General features: G+C 60.0%; 2 protein-coding genes across 3 annotated transcripts in view; both read left to right on the forward strand.

Moving 5' to 3' along the window:
• The first annotated feature begins 1,210 nt into the window (after nucleotides 1–1,210).
• CHMP6 (charged multivesicular body protein 6) lies at nucleotides 1,211–7,901 on the forward strand. Of its 2 annotated transcripts, XR_009819981.1 has the most exons (9): nucleotides 1,211–1,348; nucleotides 1,980–2,089; nucleotides 2,702–2,789; nucleotides 3,423–3,509; nucleotides 3,616–3,681; nucleotides 3,945–4,025; nucleotides 4,634–4,688; nucleotides 5,939–6,471; nucleotides 7,321–7,901. XR_009819981.1 is itself a non-coding variant. In XM_062010731.1 (8 exons), the coding sequence occupies exons 1-8, from the start codon at nucleotides 1,286–1,288 to the stop codon at nucleotides 5,989–5,991; spliced, it is 603 nt and encodes a 200-aa protein (XP_061866715.1). In that variant the 5' UTR covers nucleotides 1,211–1,285; the 3' UTR covers nucleotides 5,992–7,901. The 2 variants fall into 2 exon arrangements, 1 of the variants encoding a protein (XP_061866715.1); XM_062010731.1 differs by having other exon boundaries at nucleotides 5,939–7,901.
• Nucleotides 7,902–15,349: 7,448 nt separating this feature from the next.
• Nucleotides 15,350–26,176, forward strand: part of BAIAP2 (BAR/IMD domain containing adaptor protein 2) — a 42,668-nt gene continuing 31,841 nt past the window's right edge. The window contains 3 exon segments of the mRNA XM_062010456.1: nucleotides 15,350–15,456; nucleotides 23,878–23,953; nucleotides 25,775–25,861. Coding sequence (XP_061866440.1) covers nucleotides 15,385–15,456; nucleotides 23,878–23,953; nucleotides 25,775–25,861 — 235 coding nt within the window. The 5' untranslated portion in view covers nucleotides 15,350–15,384.

Here is a 26,176-nt window from a genome sequence, read left to right on the forward strand (position 1 = left end):
GACCCCTATAGCCCCCATCCCCTACAGCCCCCATCCCCTACGCCTTCCATCCCATCTATCCCTAACCCCCCATAGCCCCCATTCCTTATAGTCCCCCCAGCCCATATATCCCTGATCCCTATCCCCCAAAGCTCCATCCCCTATACTTCTGATCCCCTATAGATTTGTGTCCCCTAAACCTTCACCTCCTATATCCCCATCTCCTGTACCATCACCCCTGCGTCCCTCATCTCCTATAGCCCCTATAGCCCCTATAGCCCCCATCCCTGCACCCCTCATCTCCTATAGCCCCTATAGCACCCATCCCTGCACCCCTCATCCCCTATAGCCCCTATAGCACCCATCCCTGCACCCCTCATCTCCTATAGCCCCCATAGCCCCTATAGCCCCCATCCCTGCACCCCTCATCCCCTATAGCCCCTATAGCCCCTATAGCCCCCATCCCTGCACCCCTCATCCCCTATAGCCCCTATAGCACCCATCCCTGCACCCCTCATCCCCTATAGCCCCTATAGCACCCATCCCTGCACCCCTCATCCCCTATAGCCCCTATAGCACCCATCCCTGCACCCCTCATCTCCTATAGCCCCCATAGCCCCTATAGCCCCCATCCCTGCACCCCTCATCCCCTATAGCCCCTATAGCCCCCATCCCTGCACCCCTCATCTCCTATAGCCCCCATAGCCCCTATAGCACCCATCCCTGCACCCCTCATCCCCTATAGCCCCTATAGCACCCATCCCTGCACCCCTCATCTCCTATAGCCCCCATAGCCCCTATAGCACCCATCCCTGCACCCCTCATCCCCTATAGCCCCTATAGCACCCATCCCTGCACCCCTCATCTCCTATAGCCCCCATAGCCCCTATAGCACCCATCCCTGCACCCCTCATCCCCTATAGCCCCTGTAGCCCCCATAGCCCCCATCCCTGCACCCCTCATCTCCTGTAGCCCCCATCTCCCCCGTCCCTGCGCCCCTCATCCCCTGTAGCCTCTATGGCCCCCATAGCCCCCATCCCTGCGCCCCTCATCCCCTATAGCCCCTGTAGCCCCCATCTCCCCCATCCCTGCGCCCCTCATCCCCTGTAGCGTCTATGGCCCCCATAGCCGCCCCCTTTCCCCGCGCTGTCCCACCGCGCCCTCCGAGCGCCCCCCAGTGGCGCTTTCCCGCCGCTACACCGCTCTCGCTCCGCCCCCCGCCGCCGTTCGCTTTCCGCCCGGACGGTCCCTCGGCAGCCGCCGTCGCAGGCGGCCGGGCCCGGGGCAGGGCGGCGGCGGCCGGGCCATGGGGAACCTGTTCGGGAGGAAGCGGCGGAGCCGCGTCACGGAGCAGGACAAGGCGGTGCTGGTGAGCGGCCTGACACAGCCCGCCCGGGCGAGGAGGGGGCTGAGCCGGGACGGGGCTGAGCGGGGCCGGGGCTGAGCGGGGCCGGGGCTGAGCGGGGAAGGGGCTGAGCCGGGGAAGCGGCTGAACCGGGGCCGGGGCTGAGCGGGGGACGGGGTTTGTGTCTCTCTGCTGTGTCCCCGCTGGAAGAGCCCGGCCTTTGGTTTGCTGAAGGCACCACACTGGGAAGAGAAGAGATTGAGGGGGTCTCAGTCCCTAAAGGGTGGGTGTGAGGATGGGGGGACGCTTTGCTCCGTGGAGCTCAGTGCCAGGACAAGGGGTGACGGGCACAGGGTGGGACACAACAAGCTCCCTTTAAACACCAGGAGCAAGTCCTTTGGTGCTGAGGGAGCCCTGGCCCAGGCTGCCCAGGGAGGGTGTGGAGGCTCCTCTTGGGAGGTTCCCAACCCCACCTGGACACGTTCCTGTGTGACCTGGTTGAGGGGAACCTGCTGGAGCAGGGATTTGGAGTTGATAACTTCTGCAGGGCTCTTCCAGCCCCCACCACCCTGTGATTCTCTGATTAGAGGGCTCAGCAGTGCTGGAACCCTCAAGGCTCAGTTTGTGACAGGGCCTGTCTGTCCCTTTTTTCCAGCAACTGAAGCAGCAGCGAGATAAGCTGAAGCAGTACCAGAAGAGGATAAGCCTGAACATGGAAAGGGAACGAGATCTGGCAAGGCAGCTGCTGAAGGAGGGGAGGAAAGAGTAAGTGGGGATGCAGGGGTTATAGAATCATTCTGGTTGGAAAAGACCTTTGAGTCCCAGCCCTCCCTTCACCCTGCCAAGCCCAGCACCAGTCCTTGGCCCTCAGCACCTCAGCCCCATGGCTTTGCAATAGCTCCTCTGCCATCACTCTGAGTGATGTGTTCCTGGGGAGGAAAGCTTCCTGAGTTGTGAGTGTCCATCAGCTGTGGAGATGGCCACAAGTTCCTCTTCCAGAGAGGAAGCTTAAGAGATTGATCCTTACACCTGTGTTCTGTGGCTGGTGGTAAAACAGGTCTCCAGCACGTCCTGTATTTCAGCACAGCGTGGCCTTGTCATGTCCTGCAGCTTGTTTGCAGTGCCCATGTTCAGCCTGTTGTGCAAGGACTTCACTGTACATTGCTTCAGCACAACTAGCCCAGTCAACTCCTAAAATCCCAACAGATACACAAGTTTTCAGGCCCAAGCTTAGCAAACCTGTGCCTGTGCTCGCTCCTCAGAACTGGACTTTCATTTGCATCTGACTCTTTCCCTTCTCTGGGTTCGTGACACACAGCTTTGGTGGGGTCCTTTTGCTTCCCTCTGTTCTGAGTTTCCCTCTGCTGCTTTCCTCAGGAAGGCCATGCTCCTTCTAAAGAAGAAACGATACCAGGAGCAGCTGCTGGATAAGACAGAAAACCAAATCAGCAACCTGGAGCGGATGGTGAGTGGGAGCATCAGCTGTGGGCTTGCTGGGAGCCTCTTCATCTGGGATGGCTGAGCCTTTTGCTGAGGGGTTGGAGTTGTGATTCAGTGGTTGAACTTGAGATCTTAAAGGTCTTTTCCAACCAAAATGATTCCATGACTGTGTGGAGCTGCATTTTGACTGTGAGGTCTGGAGGAGCTTTGCTCCCCTGGCCAGAGGCTGGGTGGCTCTGAAGCTGTGGAGTCACAGTCTGGCCCTGCCCTGAGGGAGGAAGGGATGAGTTGTGTGGTGGGTCTGCAGCCCAGCTTACCTGGTCATTAAGGGGCTGGGAAATGAGTGGAGCTGTAGCCACAGTGTGGGCAGCTGCAGTGGGAGCTCCCTCGGGCTCCCCTGGCTTTGTGAATGGATCTTTGTTCTGGAGTGGCCATGGAAGTTGTGGCCTCAGCTCAGACTGTCAGAGAGACCATCCAAGGGCTGTTGGATGTGCTTTTGCAGCTGCTTGTGATGTGTTTCTTGCTACTGCTCTACTCCTCTGTTACTAAAGGGCCCCTGACTGCCTGCTCTGAGCAGTTTCCCTGAGGACTTTGGCAGCCTGTGTCTGGCTGACCATGGGGGTGGGACAGCCTGTGATGTTCCCCCTTTGCCTTTCAGGTCCAGGATATTGAATTCACCCAGATTGAAATGAAGGTCCTGGAGGGCCTGAAGATAGGCAACGAGTGTCTGAACAAAATGCACCAGGTATGGCTGAATCAGCTGGGCCTGCCCTGGCCTGGCACGAGGCAGAGTCTGGGCTGTTGGTGTCTGTCTCCCCACAGACCTCACTCATCTTGGCTCTTTCCTTCAGGTGATGTCAATAGAAGAAGTGGAAAGAATCATGGGCGAAACACAGGATGCTGTGGAGTACCAGAGGGTAGGTGCTGTGTGTGTGAGCTGTGGGGAGCAGAGGCTGCCTGCCTGGCAGTTTCTCTGGCTGCACACTGTTCCCAGCCATGTTTCAGTCAGCTGAGGAGCTGCAGCTCAGTCACCTGCAGAACAAACCCAGCTCTCAGTTTCTGAGAGTGCCCCTGCAGCTGTGTTCATGTTGCTGTCCCATGTGCATGGCCCAAGCCACGGGCCCCAGAGCTGCTGCTGTGCTGCTGGTGACTGCCACATGCCTTTTGCTCTCTTTCACAGCAAATAGATGAGATCCTGGCGGGCAGCCTGACTGAGGAGGATGAAGATGCCATTCTAGAAGAGCTAAATGCCATTACTCAGGTAGGGCTGGTGTTGGAATGGCTTTGAGCCCACGTTTGTGATGGGGGGCAGGGAGTCTTCTCCCACTCAGTAGTTTATCTTACTCTGCCAGGGATCTCAGTTACACCTGCTTATACCCAGTTGTTGTCTCACCAAAGATGGAGCTGACTGCTGCACACACTGAGGTGCTCTTTGGGGTTGTGCTTTGCTGCTGGCACAGGTGGTTGATCCCTGTTTGTCCTGGGTCTCTGTTCCAGGCTGTGCTCAGGGAGCAGAGCTCAGCACGTGTTGCTGTCCCTGCTCCTCTCTGCTGCCTGTGGCTCCCCCAGGCACTGCCTGGGCTTGGCTCTGAGCAGGATGTGTGCAGGCAGTGGAGATGGAGCTGCAGAGGCCCCACAACTGGCTGTGACTCAGGGAGACTCACAGCTGATACAGGGTCCTGTTGAGTCTCAGTTAGTAATGAACAACACAGCCCTCTGATGGCCCTTCCCTGGGCCCTTCCTGCAGCTCTGGGGGCAGGTGGCAGTTTGTGTGTGGAACCTCTCGTGTTCTCACTCTGTTCCCAGCCAGCCTGTGCACAGAGGGCAGTGAGGGCTTTGTGTCATCAGGGGTCTCAAATGTCTTTGCAGGAACAGATGGAGCTTCCAGAAGTCCCTGCTGAGCCTCTCCCAGACACGACCCCAGGTATGCTCCATGCACTGGGCAGCTCTGGCTGCCTGTGCCCCCTGCTCCTGGCAGCAGCCTCAGCCCCTCTGCTTCCTGCAGCCAGGGCCTGGGTCTGGGCTGTGGGAGCCTCTGTCTCACAGCTCTGACAAGATCCAGCTGCCCCTTCAGGTAGGGAGAGTGAGGGGACCTGAGGCTGTAGTCTCTCTGTTGGGTTGGCATCTGCTCATCCCCTCTGCAAGTTCCTTGCTGCTGCCTCTGCCCCTGAGCCATGTGCCATACCCCTGGCAGCCGCCTCAGCACACCCAGCCTGTGCTGCTGCCCTGGGGAGCTGCAGCCTGGGCCCTCTGCCTCTGCTCTCACACTCATCCTGGCCCCTCTGTGTCCTCACAACCTGCTGGAACCATTCACTGTGGCTGTGAGTGCCACAAACCTGCCTTTCCCTGGGGCTTGTGGCAAGGAGGAGCTGTCGTCACCTCGCGACCAGGAACAGCAGCAGCTGGGGAGCAGCTGGACAAGTCCCCACTGAAGTTCCCTTCTGGAGTCCCCCCTGGAGTCCCACCATTCCCCATTCCTGAGCTCCACACAACAGCTGCTCCATGTTAGCTCCAGAGCCACCCAAAACCTCCCTGGGAGGGTCTGTGCAGTGGGAGCCCGTGAGGCACAGGGACTGTGCTGTCAGCCTGCCGAGGGAGGAGGGCTCGTGCACCTGACCAGATGGCTGTCCCTGACAGAGAGCTGCAGCTTGTCCCTGGGGACAAAGAGGGAGACAGAGCTGGGTGCCAGAAGGGAAACTGGTGAAGAGCCTCCTGGGACAGCAGAGCTGTGGGTTGCAGAACTGGACATCCCTGCCTGTGGCAAGCAGGAGCTGGATGAGGCCTTTTCCCCTGTGTGGGGTCTGCCAAGGGGAAATCTGGGGTGTGAGGAACAGCTGGTTTCTTTGTAGTGCCTGTTTGCTGGTAAACATGGATCAGCTGTCACCTCTGTGTGCTGGCAGTGGGACAGAGGTGCCCCTGCTGCATGAGGCTGATGGAGCCTCGCTTGGACTCGCTTCCTGATGGAAGGGGTGAGGAAAAGCTCATGTGCCCCAGCCCTGTGTCCCTGGACTGGTGGCTTTACTCAGGTTGTCATGGGCACGTTCTGAAGTGGGTTTAATGGCTCAGGTGTTGTGCAGGCCTTTGTGACTGCAGGGAGCTGGATTCTTCTGCAGGAGGTGGCCAGAGATCATTTCCCTTCTCTTTTTCTGTTACAAGTTTCTTTTTCCTCCACAGAAGCGACACCCGTCAAGAACAGGCCAAAACCAGAACTGGTGGCAGCATCTTAACTCCCACTTCTGGGGCTTCCCCCTGTGACTTTCACCCAGGACAGTTTGCCATCCCAGCCTGTGCTGGGAACAAGCAATGCCTTGGCAGCACCCCAGCTGTGCTGGGCCAGGGCTGGAGCAGGGTTTCCCCCTGCAGGGTGGGAGCCTCAGCTGATTATTGCTCTTGTATCAAGATTCTTTTCTAGTGCTTTCTGGGGTTTTTTTTGGTAACTGAAACTCTGAACTCACTCAGCTGCCTCGGGATTAAACATCAACTGAACCTTCCAAAGCCAAACACTCTCTTCAGCTCTGGTGCCAGTGGAAGCTGCAGATCCAGAGGCTGTCCTTAGCTGTGGTGTCAGTGGAAGCTGCAGATCCAGAGGCTGTCCTTAGCTGTGGTGTCAGTGGTAGCTCTGCCTTTGCTTGTCTGGAACCCCCTGCACAGGACAGGACGGGACGTCCCACCCGCGGAGCCACCGTCTGTGTGAAGGATCAGCCTGGGTGAGCAGGAGCCCTCAGACCACCCTGGTGTCAGCACTTCTCCTTCCTCCCTCCTCCCCCTGCCTGTGCTCTCCTGGTGGGGTCTGGGGAAGGTGTGAGGCCCTGGGGCCAGGGATGGTGAAGAGCATGAGCTGTGTGTTGCAAAGAGCTTGGTGCTGGGTGTTGGAGGGTGCTCTGTGAGGCTGCTGTGACGGCCCTGCCTGTGGCAGGCTGCTCCAGGAGGGCAGTGCAGGGCCCTGGCTGCAGCGCTGCCTGGGAAGGGCCCCATCTGCTCAGGGCTGGGCTGTGCCTGGGCACCAGCAACAATTCCCCTCCAGACCTGGCTGGCTGCAGGGTCTGGTCACACGGTGCTGAGTGAGGCCTGGGCTCAGCAATCTGATGAGATGCCTAAAATTACAGCAAGGAGTCTTGTGCCAGCACTGGGAGCCTGGAGTGCTCCCTCCCTGGCTCCTGGCCACCCTCAGAGCTCAGCTCCCCCACGGCCAGACGGGCCCAGGGGGATTCTGCTGCCAGCTCGGGTTTGATACTTGCTCGTAGGGTCAGAGACAGGAAAGGTTGAGGCTGGAGCAAACACGAGGCTGGTGCTGTGCCAGACAGGCCTGGAGCTTATTGAATAGCCCTGCAAAGACTCTGCTCAGTCAGCACTTAGAGGGGAGGCTGGTTCCTTTGGAGCTGGTGCTTCACAGGGCTGGGAGAGGCTGGGGAAGCCCCTGGGGAGCTGCCTGGGCAGCGCAGATGCAGCTCTGCATCTCCCCTCACTTCCCAGCTCACAGCTGCTCCTCGGGACACTGCAGATCTTTGTAACCTTCCTGAAGCCAGAACCTGTAGCCCTTGTTTCTGTGGCAGCAGGAGGAGGAGCAAGAGGGTCTTTGGAGGCTTTTGGTGACAGGCTCTGGGCTCGTGTGACCTGGTGCTGGACGAGAAGCGATGCCAGAGGCTGCGCTGCTCCCTGCGGCCACACTCCGTGTCATGGCTGGCACGTTCCAAAGCCTGCCCGGTGCCCGCTGCTCCGTCCTGCGAACTGCCAGGGCTCAGGGCCGGTCCCGCTCTGCACTCAGCCGGTTTTGCCATCGCCCTGCAATGCGCACACGTTCCAGCAGAGAGAGCTTCGCCTGCATCAGCTCGCTGCTGGCTGCAGCGCTCCTGAGCGTTTTCCCCTCGGGTCTTTGCCCCGGTTCTTCGGTAATTCCCGGGAGCGCTGCTGGGCTTTCCCACGGAGGCACCTTTGCAGGGAGCTCAGCCTCTGCTGCCAGCGCCCGGGGCAAACCCTGTTCCACAGGCTCTGCCCACATCACCCCTGCCAAGGGGGAACGCGCTGCGGTCTCTCTGCTCCACTTTCCTTCCTCGGAAAGGTCCTGGCAGCAGGAGAGGTGAGAGGGGACGTGCAGGGGTGGCAGCAGGGCAGGTGAGAGGGGACGTGCAGGGGTGGCAGCAGGAGAGGTGAGAGGGGACGTGCAGGGGTGGCAGCAGGGCAGGTGAGAGGGGACGTGCAGGGGTGGCAGCAGGAGAGGTGAGAGGGGACGTGCAGGGCGGCTGCTGCGGGGCTGTGCCGAGCCCTGGCGCTGCCTGTGCTCCTGGCACCGGGAGGGAGCAGGGCTGGTGCTGAAGGGGTTAATGCAGCTCCTTGCCTTTGTTAACCGGAGAAGGGGCCGTTTACTGAGCTGACAGGAAAGTTTGGAGCCGATTGCCAACAGCTTCCTCTGCCCATCCCTGCACCAAACACATTGTGCTGCTCTCCTGGGGAGGAAGAGCCGGGAGTGGGGGGTGACCTCTGCGCTGGGCTGGAACAATAAACCCTTTCTGATGTTTCACCCATTCCCCTTCCAGCCTCGTGTTTTCACAGTAAATGTTTGGATGAGCAAGAGCTGCCTTCCTCCTCCTTCCCCTCCTTAACTCCCCGCTCCTGGGACAGATGTGGGCAGCAAATCTCGGAGCTGGCTCCATGTGGAACAAACACTCTGCATGGCCCGGGGAGGATCGGCTCCTGGCAGCCCTGGCACGGCCACCAGCCTGGTGCTGAGGGGCTGGAGGGGTGAGAGCCTTTAGCCACATCCTTGGGGCTTTCTCTCCCCCCAGCTGGGCTGATTTCACAGTCACAGAGTGACAGTTTCCCTGCCCTGCAGAGGAATGTGGCTCCTCAGGTCCCACACACGTGGTGGGTGACTCTGCAGAGCTGCTGCTGTGAGACCCCTGAGCCCCAGCCCCTGGCTGCCACCAGCCCAGCTCTGGCTGCTCTGGGCACGGGCTGCACCTGGAGCCAGGTAGTCAGAGCTGATGGACATGGTTAATTAGCGAGGGGAGGTCAGTCCCAGGGCTGTGCCTATGAACCAGGAGGAGACAACACTCCCATGTGAGCCCCTGAGTACAGCAGGGCTGGGGATGCCAGGGGGGGTGATGGGCAGCCATGGGATGTGTAGCAGGGCTGGGGATGCCATGGGGGGTGCAGCAGGGCTGGGGATGCCATGGGGGGCATTGGGCAGCCATGGGATGTGCAGCAGGGCTGGGGATGCCATGGAGGCTGGCAGAGGCACAGTGGGAATTTGGCACCATGTGCTTCAAGCCTGAGAAGCAGCATTTCTGCTGCTGTGCCAGTCTGAGCCCACCACATGTGACTGTGGAAGAAGCAAATGGGACAGAGGGGGTTGGGGGTTCTGTACCGGGACAGAGGGGGTTGGGGGTTCTGTACCAGCCCAGAGCAGGGCTGCCTTGAAGAGGTGGTGCTGGGCAGAGAGGGGGCCTGATCCTGTCCCTTCAGCCTGTTCTCTGTAAGCTGCTGACCCCTCCCAGGTGGGCAGGGGTTGGGGGCAGCACCCTGAGGCCCCTGCAGCAGCGGGTGCCCCCGTGCCAGGCCTGGACTGCCCCAAATGCTTCCCCCAGTTCAGACCTGTGATGCAAAACCCCAGCAGGCCAATTGTGCAAATCACACAAACTATTCCTGCTTTTCAGAAGGATCCCCAGAGATCTCCTCAGCTGTGGCTCAGCATCCCTCCCTCATGGAAGCAAGAGCTGGGGCAGATGAGTGAGGAGGAGCCGCCGACCCCGACACGTTCGGGGCTCCCCCCGCTGCCCCCAGCCCGGCTCAGCACCGATGGGGCTGCTGCTCGCTTTGCAGCTCAGATTTCTCCCTTCCAAGCCCCCAAACCCTGAGGGGAGGTGGCACAGCCAGTGCCAGCCCTGCTGCCCCTTCCCCCCGCCCCGCTCTGCCTCCGCTCGCTCCATCTCCCCAGGCCCGTGGCAGCATCCGCAGCGCTTTGTTCTCCCACCCACTCCCGTTTCCTCCGTCATTCCGGCTCCTCCCTGTGCTGCTCTCCCCAGGAGCCTCCCGGGACAGCCTGGGCTCCCCATGCCAGCTCCTCCTGGGCAGCCTGGGCTCCCCATGCCAGCTCCTCCTGGACAGCCTGGGCTCCCCATGCCAGCTCCTCTTGGGCAGCCCAGGGTCCCCATGCCAGCTCCTCCTGGGCAGCCTGGGCTCCCCATGCCAGCTCCTCCTTTGCAGCCTGGGCTCCTCACACCAGCTCCTCCTGGGCAGCCTGGCCAGCCACAGCCTGTGCCCGGGGCAGGGGGCTGCAGGGGGCTGTGGGGGGCACATGAGTGGGTCCCCAGGCAGGAGGCAGGAGCTGGGGGCTGCTGGGATTGTGCTGCTGCTCTCTGGCTTTATTGAAGCCCCAGGGACAGGCTCCAGCCATGGGGCAGCTCCACCAAAGCCTCCTGCAGCCCCCTGCCCTGGGGTGTGTGGCAGCGGGGCCTCGGGGGGGCTGGGCTCTGTCCCTCCTTGGGGCCACCACATTTAATTCCTGTGTTAGATATGATATCTGTGTGTGTGACAGATTATGTAACATTCTCTATTACACAGAAGTGTTGCTGTGGCTCTGTGAGACGTGGTGCTGGGCCCAGCTTCTGTGAGGCTTCATACGGCTCTGGCTCCATTCAGCTCCGTTGGGCTCAGGTTGGTTCCCTTTGGCTGCATGTGCATGGTGGAAGGGCCAGGGATGACGGAGCCACTTCCCAACTCCCGTCCCACCACGGCTGGGCCACGTGAGCCGCTGTGGAGCGTGTGACAGTGTCACCTCAGTGAGCAAAACGGTTCCCAGCACACCAATACCTGGAAACAGCAGCTTTCCCTGCAGGGAGCCTGGCTCAGACGCTTCCCACGGGTGATGGAGGGGGGTGGGTGGCTCTGCAGGGTCTGTTTCCTCCCCTGTGCCACAATCCTGCCCCGCTCGGCACCGCTGGCTCTGTGAGGTGGGAGCTGGCCGTGGCTGTGCCACTGGTTTGGTGTCTGTCTGTGCTGGTTTTGGTGCTTCAGCTCCCACTCAAATAAGAGCCTGGATTGTTCCCCCTTTGCTAATGAGCAGTAAATGGCTTTCCTTGATTTGCAGTTTCTGCCCTGGGGGTGTGGGGGGGATTTAATCTGCAATCTCAGCTTTTGTGACAACCTTTAAATCCTGCCCTTGCCAAACAGAAGCTGCAAATGTGTGTGTGTGTGCCTGGAGGCAGCACAGGGAGCAGCTCACTCCTGCTCTGCCCTCAGCATGGCACGTGAGGGACATGGAGCCTGTGGCAATGCCAGGACCAGTGCCCACCAGTACGAATGGTGCCGGGTGCCAGTGAGGCACCACAGCTGCTCCTGAGCAGTGGCTGCACCGAGAGGGAAGGGCAGAGACACGTTTGGGTGGGTGAGTGGCTCCAGGACCCAAATGAGATGCTCCAAAGTAATTGGGGCCCTCCTCAGCTGCCCAGTGCTGATCCAGGGAGGCCAGAGCCTGAGCAGACGGGGAAAAGCACGTCCTGTGCTTGCAGTTGGGATGGTTTTGCTCAAACCTGTCAGGCCGATTCACCTTTGAATGATTTTAGGAGTCGGGAGCTCCTGGTGCAGCACGGAGGGGGCTCAGCCACAGCAGCAGCTCCTGGGCACTGACAGGCTGCCCCTGGCAGAGCACCCACCTTTCCATAAGCTCCCTGAGCCTGAGGTGGGGATTTGGTCCTTTCTTTCTGTACAGAACAAAAAGGAGGAAGAGAGGCTGCAGGGCAGGGGGCTGGGAGGCAGGGAGGAGGGATCAGCCCAAGGCCCAGGGCTGTGGGACCACGCTGGGCATCCTGGACTTAGAGGTGGCAGCAGCTGCTTCAGCCTGGTCCAGCTGCCTGCAAAGGCACCTGGTCCCCTGCTCAGTCTCACCCTCTGACACCAAACCTCTTCTTTCACCATGCCCTGGAGCAAGCAGCGACCTCCAGGAGCAGCTTCACACACCCATGTCCCTTGGCAGCAGTGCCAGTGGGCAGGGGGACATGGCCAGAGGAGGAGGGAGGTGTACCTGCTTCCTCTCCTCTCCTCTCCTCTCCTCTCCTCTCCTCTCCTCTCCTCTCCTCTCCTCTCCTCTCCTCTCCTCTCCTCTCCTCTGAGGTTCTCCCGAGGTGCTGAGCGTGTGGCAGCCCCCACTGACCCCTGGCAGCCCTGTTTTCTGCCTGGGGAGGGGAAAACAGCCCCAAGCTGTGTTGGCCTCGCTGCAAACCCAGAGGAGCTCTTGGCCATGCCAGTGCCCCCGTGCAGCCGCTGCCCTGGGCCGGCAGCCCCGGCTGGCACTGCTGGCACGGCTGGCACGGTGCCACGCGGGTAATTAAGAAGGAACTTAATGAAACTTCCAAAATAGCAGTTTCCTCCCCACACCTGCAGCCAGAGGGGTGGGTTACATAAGTCAGTGTTGCCACAGCAACTTCCCTCCGCCCGGGGCTGGCGGTGGCCGGTGCCGCGTGTGCCGATGCCACCGTCACCCCGGGCACAGCCCCTGCTTTTGCCCAGGGGAGGGATCGCTCCTGGCACGGGGCCGGTGCCAGCTCTGGGGCTGTGGAAAGGGCACCCGAGGAGCGGCCCGAGGTGCCGCAGGGAGGGAGGTAACCCAGCAGGGACTGTGCCACCATGGTTACCCTGGGCACGCTCCAGCTCGCGCCGAGCCCCGGGGAGTGAATCACCCTGACAAAAAGACAGCGAGCGACATAAAAATAAAAGGAGGGGGGAGAAGCGAGCGCTGAGAGCAAATGTTCCAGCACGAGGCAGCCACAGGTTTTTCCTGCCACCAGCTCCCCGGTTGCTCCGGGCGGCAGCTCGGCCGTGGGCTCCGCGGGCAGCGCCACCAGCCCCGGGCAGCGGCTGCACACACACACCCTCGGCCCTGGCAGAGGTCGGGGCTGCTGTGGCCTGGCAAATCTGCCCCTTAACCTGAGACTGAGCCGTGAGCCCGGCTGCTCCCAGCCCGAGGCTGCCACAGCGGCGTGAGGCAGAAAAGGCTTTGGGTGCTCAGCTAAGGAGAGGCAGAGGCTGGGAGGAACGTGGGGTGGCTGTCTGAGAGCGGGCCTGGATGTGAGAGATTCTCTGAGGGTCGTCCCAAAAGGCCTCTTTTATGATGAGGAATTACAAACCCTTTTATCTCCTCCAGCAGAGGAACAGCTTGTTTGAATTGCTGGGCTGTCACACTGGAATTAGATGCAAGAACCCCCCACAGCCCTGACGTAGCCAAGCACTTACATAACGTGACTAAAAATAAGGTGATGGAGATGCAGATGGAGGCACTGTCTGCACAAACCCTTCGGCACAAACCCTTCACCGCGGCTGCAAAGCCAACCAGGCGCCCGTGGCCGGCCCAGGGAGCGGCACCCCGGCAGAGCCGGGCGGTCTGGCAGAGGAAGGGGCACTGAGAGGCCCCTGCGTGGGCAGGGGGCAATGGGCGGGGGGTGATGGGCAGGGGGTGATGGGCAGGGGGTGATGGGCAGTGGGCAGGGGGCAATGGGCAGGGGGTGATGGGCAGGGGGTGATGGGCAGTGGGCAGGGGGTGATGGGCATGGGGTGATGGGCAGTGGGCAGGGGGCAATGGGCAGGGGGTGATGGGCAGGGGGTGATGGGCATGGGGTGATGGGCAGTGGGCAGGGGGTGATGGGCAGGGGGTGATGGGCAGTGGGCAGGGGGCAATGGGCAGGGAGTGATGGGCAGGGGGTGATGGGCAGTGGGCAGGGGGTGATGGGCATGGGGTGATGGGCAGTGGGCAGGGGGTGATGGGCAGGGGGTGATGGGCAGTGGGCAGGGGGCAATGGGCAGGGGGTGATGGGCAGGGGGTGATGGGCAGTGGGCAGGGGGCAATGGGCAGGGGGTGATGGGCAGGGGGTGATGGGCAGGGGGTGATGGGCAGTGGGCAGGGGGCAATGGGCAGGGGGTGATGGGCAGGGGGTGATGGGCAGTGGGCAGGGGGTGATGGGCATGGGGTGATGGGCAGTGGGCAGAGGGCAATGGGCAGGGAGCAATGGGTGTGGGGCAATGGGCAGAGGGCAATGGGCAATGGACATCCCTCCCAGGGAGGGTTCCTGCGGCAGCTGCCTCCCCAGGTTCCCCCTGAGGTTCTGTGCCACTGCTGCTTCCCTTTCCCAGCCCCAGCAGGAAAGGGTTAACCAGTTGCTCCAGAAAAAAATGAGAAAAACCCTTCTGAGGGGTTGTAAATCCTTCCCAGTCCTTTGGAGTGTGACACCTCCGAGGGGGCAGGAGCCAAAATGGGACCCAAACACGGTCAGAGCTCACAGCCACCGGTCAGAGCTCGCAGCCACCGTGGGTGCTGCCCCTGGCCCTGGCTGTGGACGGGCTGGGGCGGGTGCTGGGGCTGGGGCAGGGCCAGGCCGGGCTGCTGGGCGTCCTGCTCTGGAACTGATGGGCAGGGAGAGGGAAAATACACGCAGCTGCTTCATGGTTTCGCTGCTTCTCGCGGCAGAGAGGAAGGGGAGGAGGGAGAGGAAAGAGAGGAAGGCTTGGCCCGAGGGCTGAGCTGAGGAGCTGGTGGTGCTTTCCACCCAGGGCCCTCCAGACCTTCCCCCTCTGCCTGGCCGTGGGCACACGGGGCAGTCCGGGCTGCCCCGGGCTCTCTCCCAGCCACAGCTCACCCCGAGGCTCTCCGAGGCTGGGGAGGGTGCAGGGCAGAGGGACACGAGGGCTGGCTCAGGCCACAGCCCCGTCCTCACATGGCTCAGGACCTGTGCAAGAGCTGCTGTCGCTGGCCAGGGGCAGGGAAGGGTGGGATCCATCCAGAGCTCTGCTGTCCGTGGGGACTGGAGAGCTGAGAGGGCTGGGAAGGGCTTCTGGGGGAACTGTGGGGTGATGAGGTGAGAGCCCCACTGTCCTGGCTGCCAGGCAGTGGGTCGGTGTGGGGACGGTGTGGGGATGGATGAGCAGGGGCTGCTCTCCTCCTGCCTGGGCTGGTGGCCCCCAGATGGGGGACAAGCACTGGCCGTGGGGTTGCCCAGTTCACCTCTGCTCCTCCTGCCCTTCCCTGTCAGCAGCCACTGACTGTCCATATAAACCCAGCACGCCCCAGTCCAGCTGCTCCTGGCTGCTCCAGCCCCTCTGTGCCCAGGAAGGGGGAGCAGCCCCCGGGATGGGGTGGGATGTGGGTACAGCCGGGGAGGGGGCTGTGCAGAGTGGCTGGGGCGTGATGCGGGGGTCCAGCAAGAGGTTTTGGGGTGGGGTAGGGCAGGGGAGTGCCGTGGGGTGTGGTGGGGCAGAGCAGGGGCTGTGCGGTAGGTGATGGGGCATAGCAGCGGTGCGGGACGGGGGATGGGACCCGGAACAGGGCGTGCGATGGCAAATGGGGTGCGGGATGGGGCATGGGACGGGGAATGGGGTGCGGGATGAGGCACGGTGGGTACAAGAGGCGGGTTACGTGAGGGGGCACAGCACGGGGAACCCGTCCCGGCCCCGCCGGGCTCGCAGCCGCCCTCCCCCGCCCCGTGCGCGCCGCCCCGGCCCGCCGATGCTGCAGCTCCTCCCCGGGGCGGGCCGGGGCGGTGGCGGCCGCGGAGCCCATAAAAGCCGCGTCGGCGGCCGCTCCGCACCGCTCCCGCTGCCCGCACCGCTCGGCTCCGCGCCCTCCGCCGCCGCCCATGGTGCTGCCCGGCCCGCCCGGCATGTCCCGCTCCGAGGAGGTTCATCGCCTCACCGAGAATGTCTACAAGGTGAGTCCCGGCGCGGGCCGGCGCCGCGCTTCGCGGGCGGCTTTTTGTTCCTTTCGCATCTTTTTCTGGGGGTTTTTTTCCTCCCCTCCCACGCGCTCGGCAGCGCCGGGGGGGCAGCGCCGGGACCGCTCCCGCTCCGTTCCCGCTGCGCTCCCGCACGGGGATGCGGCCGCCGGCGGCGGGGAGCGGCCCCGCGCAGCCTCCCCACGAGCCGCCGCGCTGCGTGGGAGCCCGCGGGGCGTGTGCGTGTGCCAGCCCACGGGGATGTGTGTGTGAGCGAGCCCACGGGGATGTGTGAGTGTGTGTGTGTGCCAGCCCACGGGGATGTGTGTGTGTGTGCCAGCCCACGGGGATGTGTGTGTGTGTGCCAGCCCACGGGGATGTGTGTGTGTGTGCCAGCCCACGGGGATGTGTGAGTGTGTGTGAGTGCCAGCTCACGGGGATGTGTGAGTGTGTGTGTGTGTGAGTGCCAGCTCACGGGGATGTGTGAGTGTGTGTGTGTGTGTGTGCCAGCCCACGGGGATGTGTGAGTGTGTGTGTGCCAGCCCACGGGGATGTGTGTGCCAGCTCGTAGGGCCGTGTGAGTGTGCGAGCCCACGGGGATGTGTGAGTGTGTGTGTGCCAGCCCACGGGGATGTGTGAGTGTGTGTGTGCCAGCCCACGGGGATGTGTGTGAGCGAGCCCACGGGGATGTGTGTGTGCGTGTGAGCGAGCCCACGGGGATGTGTGAGTGTGTGTGAGCGAGCCCACGGGGATGTGTGAGTGTGTGCGTGTGTGTGTGCGAGCCAGCCCACGGGAGGTGGGTGGGGGTGCCTGTGTGTGCCAGCCCACGGACGAGTCGCACTGTCCCCGAGTCACCTCAGCCCAGGCAGGTCTGAGCCCGTCCCTGTCTCTCGTGCAGCAGCGGCAGGCGAGCGCAGCCTCTCCGGTGCCTGTTACAGCTGCAGTTTGTGCCTGTTACAGCTGCAGTTTGTGCCTGTTGTCTCCTGGTCTGGGGTTACTTTTTCCCTTGCTGCTTTGCTGCTGGTGTTGTGAGGAAAATCAGGCACTTCATGTGCTTTAATTTGCCTCGTGAGGGAAGTGCTTTCTGCTCCGCTGGGTCCTGTGACTGAGCCTAATAAAACCTTTCTAGCCTAACGTGTAGTGCAGGATGTACTTTGCTAAGCTGGAAAGCTTGGGCCATTTCCTGTGTTTTTAGGGGTTAATTGGAGTTACCTGGGACCATTAAGCAGGAAAAAAGCCAAAGCCAAACCAACCCTGTGATAGAATGTTGTAGCAGAAATACCAAGGGGGTAGAGCCCTGAAGTGTTGGGGTTTGGGATCCTGGGGTGTAACAGCTGTTGGGATGGAGCTGGTGGCCCCCAAAACCTTGACCCCGCTGGGTATAGATCTGGGCTGGAGCTGTGGCTGTGAGGTTTGGCTGCAGATGGGGTTTGGGGTGTCTGGGGCTCTCTCCCACTCGCCCAATGCAGCGGATGCTGCAGGACCCAGCACCCTGTGGGTTCCTCCTGGGCTGGGGCAGAGCCTGGCACTGTGGGCATCAGCGTGGCCAGGTCCCAGGCTGGGTGGGAGTTTTTCCTCCTGGGGAGCTGAGGGTGTGTGGCTCAGCCCTGGGAGCTGCTGGAGTGTGTCACCAGCCCGATGGACGGTGTGGCTGGGCTGGGGACAGTTGCTGGGAACAGTTTCAGTTGGTGACTCAGGTGTTGTTGGTGTGTTGTCCTCGAGGAACTGTGCTAATGACGGCTTTGCAGAGCAGGTCATGATTTCCCCAGGTGCAGCCCTGTGAGCAGCGTGTGGGGAGGCTTGTGCCATCACAACAGCTGTGTTTAAACGAAGCTGGGACTGCCAGGAGACACGGGGTGAAGGGTGAACACTGGCTGAGCTTTGCTGTTGCCTCTGAACATCAACTTCATCCTTCCTGCACTGCGTGGGCCGTGGGTCTGGGGAAGGAGCTGAATGTCCTTGGCCAGGCAGCACTGTTTCCAGTGGGGCTGGTTGGTCTGGCCGAAGGGCAGCTGGTGCAGAGGGTGCACAGGGGCCAAGGAACCAGCAATGGACTTGGGGAGTCCAAAGGTCTCCATCAGGTAGTGAACACTTTGATTTCTCGGTGGTATGGTGGGGGCAGACAGGGTGCAGGGACTGAGGACCTGGAGCTGGAGGCACATCTCGTGGTTTTACCCAACATCAGAGTCTCTGTGCTGGGGGCAGGGGGAGAAGGGTCCTGACTCTGCTTGCAGGGAATGAGGAGCCTCTTCTCCTCTGAAGATGCTGCTTTTCTTGGCCTCTGGAGGTGTGTGGCATAGGCTGTCTGCAGGAACCTGGTATTTGCCTACTGCCTTGAAGGCTCCTGTGACCTGGAGCCCAGCGTGAGGGCTGGTGCCTCAGAGACTGTGGCTCTCCAGAGCTGTGTAAGCTTTGGAGTCTCCCAGTCCCAAACCATCCCCATTGCCCAAGTGTGGGCTTTGGCCCTGGCTTTTCTGGCACGTGCAGTAGCCTGAACTCTGCTGTGGTCAGCAGACACCCCTGGGGAAGGGGGATGATGGTGGGGGGAAGTTTGGCTGTTGCAGGCACCAAACCCCAAGGCTCAGGGGCACAGGAGGGGCGGCTGCCTCACGCTTTGCTTTGGTTTCATCAGCAGCCAGAGCCAGGGTGTTGAGCTGGCTCCTGGGAGGTCCGGAGCTGGAGCAGGCAGCTCTGTGGCTGCTCCCTGTGCCAGGCACCCTCTCCCTCACAGGCTTTCCCGAGGCATTGTGCTCAGGAAGCCCATTGTGATGGTTTCCCAGCAGCAGCTCTGGCCCCGGGAGTGACTGTGCTGAGGAGCTGCAGGAGGAGCTGGCAGCCGCCCCCTCGCCTGTGCTGCCACTACAGCAGCTGCCTACACGTGGAGTAATTACAGAGGGAGATGGAGGCTGCTGGCACCTTCCACCAGCTGCATCCCACCTTCCCTGGCACTCATTCAGCTGCCTGGACCTCGGGCCCTGCTGTGAGCATGGGGGGTGAGACGCAGGGGGTGCAGGGTCAGGCAGCCCCCGGGCGGGTCCTGAGCTCAGCCCTTGCACAGGCTCCTGTGGTGGCAGAAGGGGGCTGTCACTTCTTCCTTTCCCCACAGACAGATCAGTCTCGTTTGTGACAGATTATTGCTGCTTACAAGCCAACCTCCATTTCATTTTAGAGCTGTTTCCTCGTGTGGAAGATGCTTTTGCAATGGTGGATGAGCAGCTCTGTTTGAAGAGGTGTTTGCTCAAAGCCACCCCAAGCTGGAAGCACAAACACGGGCGGAATTCCTGGGAGTCACTTGCCACACAGCTATAATGGTGTTATTGCCACCATAACTGCCTCTTGCCTCATTATCTCCAAGTCCAGGGGGACAAGGGAGAGATTCTTGCTCAAGTGAATCACAAGGGAGGTTGTGGGTGGCTCGGTGTGTTCGGCAGCAGAGGGATCAGAGGAGGAAGAGCTGGCCCCTGCCATCAGCCTGTGCCACCCCCGAATTCCAGGCAGATCCTTGCTGTTTCCCCCTCCTGCATTGATGCTTCCCTCACCCCAGATGTGGGGAACTGGTTGGATGGGTGCTGAGGCTCAGAGCTGACTGTGATGCAGCGGGTGCTGTGTGCTGCTGTCGCAGGGCTGAGGGTCAAATGGGGCAAAGCTCCCCTCCCAGCAAAAACTGCAGACAGTGGCAGGTAGAGGCTGGGCTTGTCCCATGGGAAGCAGGGCCCTGGGCTCTGGTGCTCTCACAGGGCAACACACTTGGCCCAGAGTTTCACCCTTCATAGGCATCTGCAGCCCAGGGGGTTTGGAGCAAGGCTTTGTGCTGCTGGGGGCTTGGCTGAGATGGAGCTGTTGAACCATAGAGATGGTGCATCTCCAGGCTGCTGAAACTGGTGCCTTTAGGAGCTCCTGACTTGCTAAAACAGCTTCTTGGTGCTGCCTGTGGCTCTGGCTGCTGAGATGCTCCTCACAGCTGCTGCTTTGACCTTGTGGCTTTGCTGCTTTGAGTCCACCCGTGACTGAGGCTTAGCTCCTGTGCTGCCTGTATCACAGCCCTGGCTGTGCTGTCTGGCTCTGGGGCAGGACCTCCTAGCTGGAGAACAGTGTCTGTGCTGTTGCTGTGGGCTGGGAGGATGAGGCACAGTGTCTGTCAGCAGCTGGGGTTGTGAAACGCCTCTGGGGGTGTGTGTTGTGGACACAGATCCCGGGAACCTCGGCTGGATGGGGATGTTCCCAGCAGCAGAGCTGAGGTGGGTGTGTGTGAGCTGCTGAAATCAGCCCCAGCCAGGCTCCCCTCCCAGCAGAAACCTGGCTCCTAAAACTCCAGGGCTGGCTTCTGAGGGCACAGGGCAGGAGGAGCCGAGATGGAGGCAGCAACTGGGGCTTGTTTGGGCTTTAAATACTAATAGAGAGATAATGAAGGTTGTTCCCAGAGCAGGGCTGACCCATTTAGAAACAAAACTTCCTTCTAGCTCAGCCACTTCTGCAGCGTGACTGTGCTGTGCTGGGGAGCCCCATGGTGCTGTCCCCTCCCATGACACTTGTCATGGTCACTGAGGTCCTGCTGAGCCCAGGAGAGCTGTGGGTGCCAGGCTGAGCCCAGGCCACACATGCCACTGTGCAGCAGCAGCCCTGCAAGGAGCCATTGCCCCTCACTGCTGTGTAGGGACAGCAAAGAGTGGTATTAGTTGTTTTCTGGCTCCAGGTCTGTCCCTGTGTCCTCTGAGGGGTCTGGGATGTGTCCAGCAAGCACTGCCAGGTGTCCCTGGGGAGATGGGGCTGGAGAGGAGCCCGGGGATGGCACGTGCTGCTGCACTCCTGGTGATGCTCATCCCTTGCTCAAACCCAGGAGCTCCCCTCACCTTGCTCCCTGCTTGTCTGGCTGTGATGGGGTCACCATAACCAGGGCTGTGGCAGCTGTGTGGGGTGAGGTCCCACTGCAGTGCCCAGTGACACACCATGGCTGATGCTACTGGTGCTGAGCCCAGGTGCCCACAGCTACTGCCCTGGCCCAGCACAGGAGTGCCTCTGCTGTGTGTTTTTGTGCTGTGTTTGGTTTGAGGAGGTGCCTGTGAGGCTGTGGCCATGGCCCTGGGGAGAGCTGGGCAGCCTGCTGTTCAGCTTCTCTAAAAGCCTTCACAGAGGCATCCTGCAGGTCCTTCCCATGCAGCAGAACCCTGATCCAGCCTCAGCCAGGGGAGGTTCTTGGGGAGGACTTAAGCTTTTCCTGACCATTACAGCATCAGAGCAGCCAGTAGACCTTTGCTATGGAGTGTTCTCAGAGAGGAGAAGTAGGAACCCTATTTTCTGGTGCCTCTTCTCCCCCTCATTCACTGGGGCCGTGAGCTGGAGACCTCGTGCTTTGCATTAGTTTAATTGCTGGCAGCTGAACAAAGCTGTGCCAGTCCCAGAGAGCTGAGTGGTATTACCCAGGGAATCCAGTGCAGTGGAACAAAGCAGAGCCCTTTCAGTCTTTAGCTGCCAGGGTTTTTTTTGCCTGTGTTTTTCTAAGCTCTGCCCAGGCAGCGTGGGGAAGGCAACAACTTGTGGGTGGTGCTGAGGGAGCAGAATGTGAGGTTTGCTTTGGTGACTGGGGTTGTGTTGAGTATTGGCTTTGCTGCAGAGCCCTGTGACCCCACAGCACCTTGCTGCCTGCCTTGGGCATGCCAAGCAACAGCTTCTGAGCATGTTCTCTGCCAGGAACAGGTTTATTTCTCAGTGTCTGTCCTTAGCAGCTGCTGGCTTCTTCAGCTTCTCTCCTGGAGGGGGATGTGAAGGTGTGTTAGCTCTGGAGCCACCTTCCCCAAACCTCTATGTTTATCTGTGTAGTGAAGGTCTCTGCTCAGTGCCTCATCCTGCTGGGCTGTTTTTGTTGGAGTCTCCAGAAAAATGTCTCTAAAAGACTCAGCAAACTCCCTCCTGAGGTTGTGTGAACTTTATCTGGCCAGCAGAGAGTTGCCTCCCTGCTCCTTCAGCTGCTCAGCAGGACCCTTCCTGGGGGCTCTTTTCCTCTTCATGGCTTTCAACCAGCTGCTGTCTGTTGGTGAGGAATTGGGGTGCTGCCCTGAGCAGTGCTGAGTCATGTTTTGGTTCCCCCCAACTTTGGGATGAGTTTTGGTCGTGAATTTTGGCTGGGGATTGCTTTGACTCTGTTCCACCTCCTCCTCTGTCCTCACAAGCCCTGCAGATGCTCTGGGGCTGCCCTCCATGCCCAGCATCCCACGCCATGGGGCTGCCAGCACCTGCTGCTGGCCACTCCTGCTCCCACTCTGCAGATGCTTTGTCTGTGGATCCCATCCTGGTGTTTGTTCACGGAGCCTCGTGCCTCAGGAAGCTCTGTTTACACAGCCACTGCTGCAAAGAAATGCCTTTATTTATATCTCCAAGTACACACACATAAGCACTTACCTGGCAAACTGCTGAAAAGTCACTTCCCCACAGAGCTGCTGCCAAGGTTTCCTCTGCAGGAGCGTTGCTCAGCTCAGGCTGAGCGTGCTGGGGGCTGCAGCCATGGGCAGCAGCGTGGCTGTGGGCAGGGATCCGTCCTCCTGCTGCTGAGTGGGGCAGGGCAGGGCTCAGGAGTGAAACGTGACCTGGGGAGGATGGAGCAATCCTCATCAGTGTTAATTAACTCCTGCAATGGTCCCCCACAATTAGTGCAGGCAGCTCACTGTGTGGTGTGTTGCTATGGGTTCGTTTTCTCCTCTGGAGCTGAGTCTGTTCCCTGCCTGCTCTGTGCTGCCCTGGAGCAGCTCCTGTGTCACTGCCTGGCTTCCCCTGCAGCCCTCAGCAGCAGCCACGTTTCTCATTAGCCTCTTATGTGCCTGTCAGGTCCCTGCCATCATCTCCTGTGGGGCTGTGGGAGGGCTCCCAGAGCAAGGCTAGCTGCTGGGGCAATGGGCTAGTGGCTTGTGGGGCATCTGGGCTGGTGCTGCAGCCTCAGCCCCCTGCTCCAGCTGGGAGCTGCTGCTGTGTGTGCTTGGTGGTGGATGGGAAGGATCTCTCTGCTAACACATACCAGCACCTGGGTGATGATCCCACCTCAGCGCTGGCTCCTGCACAGGCTCCTGCCCCCTGAGATGAGCAAATGGCTGTCTGGGGGCAGGGAAGGTGCTGGCTGAGCCTGGCACACATGAGCCTGCCCAAGGAAATTAAACTGTCACATTCTCCCAGGGCCAAGCAGCAGGAACTGGGGATAAAAATGCCTCAGGCAGAAAATGAGCTTTATAGCGTTTGGGCAGCCTCAGAGGAGGTGACAGCTGCTTAATCAGCTTATTGGCCATAAATGTCTGTCTGTCTTCCCTCACCTTCCCAGGATGGGCTGCTGCCAGCAGCGTGGCACGAGGGGAGCAGGGCCCTGGCTCCTGGGTCCCGTGCATCGCTGCCGGGACACAGTCAGACCTTGAGCTCGACTTTCCCAGCACTGCCCTGGGCGAGGGGCTGGCCCTGAGCTGAGCAGGGGCTGGGGAGCAGCTGGGCCACAGCCAGGCTTGGTCTGGAGGTGGGATTCCCAGGGAGAGAACGGGGGTGTTGTCTGTGGCAGGGCTGGCTGGGGATCGGGGTCTGTGTTGGGAGGTGCAGTCGGTGCTGAGTGCACAATGAGCCCTTCTCTTTCTGATCCGATTACTCCTTCCCCTGTGTAAATAAGGACCTTAAAGCGAGGGAGGAAAGCTGCCAGACAGCACTTGTGCTGCTCAGCAGCACCCTCAGGGGTGGGTTCAGAGGCAGGTGCCAAGGGACCCCAGCGCTGGGAGCCCGAGGGGTCAGTTCCTCGCCCGTGGCTCCAGCCCTGGCCGGTACCAGCTCGGTGGGGACGGTGGTGGCTTTGCTCTGCCCTCAGCTCTTGGGCTGTGTGGAGTGCTGCCCTTCAGCCCTTCCTGCTTGTCCACTTGCCACTCTCCAAGGTCACCCCAGGAGCAAGCTGTCAGCTCGTGGTTGCGGTGGGGCCAAGGGCTGTTACCTGCTGCCCCACAGCCACTGACGGTTCTTACTGTGGCTGTATTTGCCACAGCTGAGAGTTTCTGGTTTGGGGCATTCACTTACCTGCCAGGCTGAAGCACCTGCAGGAGGAGGCACAGCATGAAGAGGCAGCACAGGTTGCTGCCTTCAGCTGATGTGTTCACCAGCTCTCACCCGTGTTTGGCTCAGCACTGGGCTCTCTCTCTGCCCCAGTCCTGTGCTTCTAACTTACTCCAAAATAGAAGACTGGTCTTTTGGGGCTCATAGGCCATTGTTTCGATGTGTTATTTGGGGTACATGGGTGTCCTTATGGCTTCTCTGTGCAAACCCAGCATCCTGGTGCAGGCGTGGGCAGGCTGGGATTGAGCTGTGGGAGGAGTTTTTGCTCTGGAGTTCTCTTGTGGTTATGATCTGCCCTGTGCAGATCCTGATGTTCTCTCCTAACCCCTGATACTCTTTTTTTTCCTCTAGACAATCATGGAGCAGTTCAATCCCAGCCTCAGGAATTTCATTTCTATGGGGAAGACCTATGAAAAAGCCTTAGCAAGTAAGTGAATGTGCACTGCTGCAGTGGTGGGGCTGGCTGGAGAGCACGGCCTTGGGGGGGAGGGAAGCTGCAAAACCAGCTTAGGATACCCTTGGGTTCCAGGGGAGGACACTGGGGAGGTGGCTCTTGGACTCAATGCCCAGCTGGCTCTGTCAGTGTGTGCGAGGCACAGAGCTGCTGCAGGGCCATGCATGTGGAGAGAGCTCGTGTGTGACATCCATCCCCAGCCTGTTTATCTTCAAATGCTGCTTAAAATGTGTAGAATTAATACTTTAAGTTCAAGTGTTCAAGCTTCCCCAAAGAATGCATTGGGTGAGAAGGCAGAAATCCAGGTGTCTCAGTTGCAGCTCAGGGTTGGGAACCTGGAGCCCTCCCAGGAGCTCTGGGAGAAGTGTGGGTTTCAGTGAGCAAACTGGGAGCTGATGGAAACAGAAAATGGATTGGTTGGGCTTCACACGTGTTTGCATGCTGCCTGGGCTCAGGTTTAAGGTTTGAGGCAGGTTCTGTTTGACCCCAGAAGCAGCCCTTTCCTTTCAGGGTGAGCTCTGCAGAGCTGCTCTGCTCATGGCTCCTGGATGGGATCTGAATTGACTGGGTGGGAATGCCTGTAAGGGATGAGGCTGCCATCAGCTGCCACCAGCTCTCAGCATCTTAAGCCAGTGGGCAACAATATTTTGGTGTCCCTTGTTCTTAAAGGGCAGCATTTGAAGCACAAGTTGGGGAGGGTCTGTGCCCTGCTGCTTTCTGCCTGCAGCAAGTGTTGTTCCCACAGCCCAGGGAGGTTGCTGCCTGTTCAGTGAGGGCTTGTTTTGGCTGCCTTCGTGCCAGTGCTCAGCACTGCTTGTAAGGGGGTTTTAACAGGTCAGTGCTGGTCCATCCTGGTCCACTGCACAGGGGCTGTGGACTCTGACCCCCAGGGATGGGGCACTTCTGCACCTTCCCAAGCAGCAGCATGTCCTGGCTGTTCCCTGCCGTGCAGTGCAGTAGGGGATGGATTTGGGGGTGCTCCTGCCTGCTCTCACCATCCCAGGTCTCCAGCAGGGAGGGAAGAAGAGGCAGGGTCTGGTGTGGGGAGAAAAGGTGGCACTTGGTCTGTGTTCTGTTTGTTCCTCTGAAACATTACACTGCCAGTGCAGCTTTTCATTGCTGGGGTGCTGCAGCCCGTTTGCAAGGTGCTGGTTTGTCTCAGCTCACCTCGGGTCTGCTCTAAGCACAGCCACAGCCCCTGGTGGGTAACCAGGACCATCACTTGGTTTCTGTTTTTTCCCTCTCATCCCTGCTGTGAAAAATGCTTTGAAGGCCAAGATCTCCCTGCAGTGTGAAGGGGTTGTGTGTGGCCAGCCCTGGCTGTGGCTGCTGGGCTCACAGGGGCAGCCCAAGGAAGTGTCAGTCAGGAAATGGCTGGAAGAGGCTCCAGCACATCATCTGGCGCTGGGCTGGAGCTGTACAGCGTGTTCTCATGATTAGAGGAAACCCCCTGCTTATCTGATTGAAGTGGAGTGTGTAGCTGGAATGTCAACAAACAAGCCTGAGCTGTAATGAAAGTCTGTGATACTCAATTATTCCGCAGCGATTCTGCTGAGCAGCCCCAAGCAGGCTGGTGGGGACACTGCAATGAAACCCACACAGCTCCTGCAAACACCTTTTCTCCTAAATAGCCCTGTAATCTGCCTGCTCTGAGCTTCCTTCGTTCTTCATGTTTGTTTGTTGTCTGGTCCCTCCCTGTGGGGTTAAACCCTTTGCAGTGACGTCTGTTTCTGTGCCATAGGGGCTACAGTCGCCATCACAGAGAATATAACCTGTGCTTTTTGATGCTTTCAGGTATGACATATGCAGCAAAAGGATACTTTGATGCTCTGGTTAAGATGGGAGAGTTGGCCAGTGAAAGCCAAGGATCTAAAGAGCTGGGTAAGTCACTGATTTACTGACAAATGGAGGCAGAGCCCAGGGCAGGCTCCGAGCATGGAAATGAAACCAGACTCCTGCCATGGATGGGGAGAACAAGCTCAGTGTGGAGCTGGTCCTGCCTCATCTGAATGGTAAAAGTGTCTCTGTGTTTGCTGTTGGTGTAGCTGAAAAAGAGCCTGCTATTTTTAGTGTGAGGATTTGGGGGCTCTGTCAGCCCGTGGTGTTTGCAGAGAGCAGCTTTGCTGGTGTGGCTCTGCCAAGAACAGCACCAGGGTCTGGTCTGGGAGCCAGTGCTGGGCACCTTGGCCCTCTGAG

The sequence above is a fragment of the Colius striatus genome, chromosome 18 (assembly GCF_028858725.1).
Source record: "Colius striatus isolate bColStr4 chromosome 18, bColStr4.1.hap1, whole genome shotgun sequence".
Classification (NCBI taxonomy): Eukaryota; Metazoa; Chordata; class Aves; order Coliiformes; family Coliidae; genus Colius; species Colius striatus.

Coding starts and splice junctions, on each gene's coding strand:
- CHMP6 (XM_062010731.1), top strand. CDS start 1,286: ATGGGGAACCTGTTCGGGAGGAAGCGGCGGAGCCGCGTCACGGAGCAG. Junction 1,349..1,979: donor AGCAGGACAAGGCGGTGCTG/GTGAGCGGCCTG, acceptor CCTTTTTTCCAG/CAACTGAAGCAGCAGCGAGA. Junction 3,510..3,615: donor GTCTGAACAAAATGCACCAG/GTATGGCTGAAT, acceptor TCTTTCCTTCAG/GTGATGTCAATAGAAGAAGT.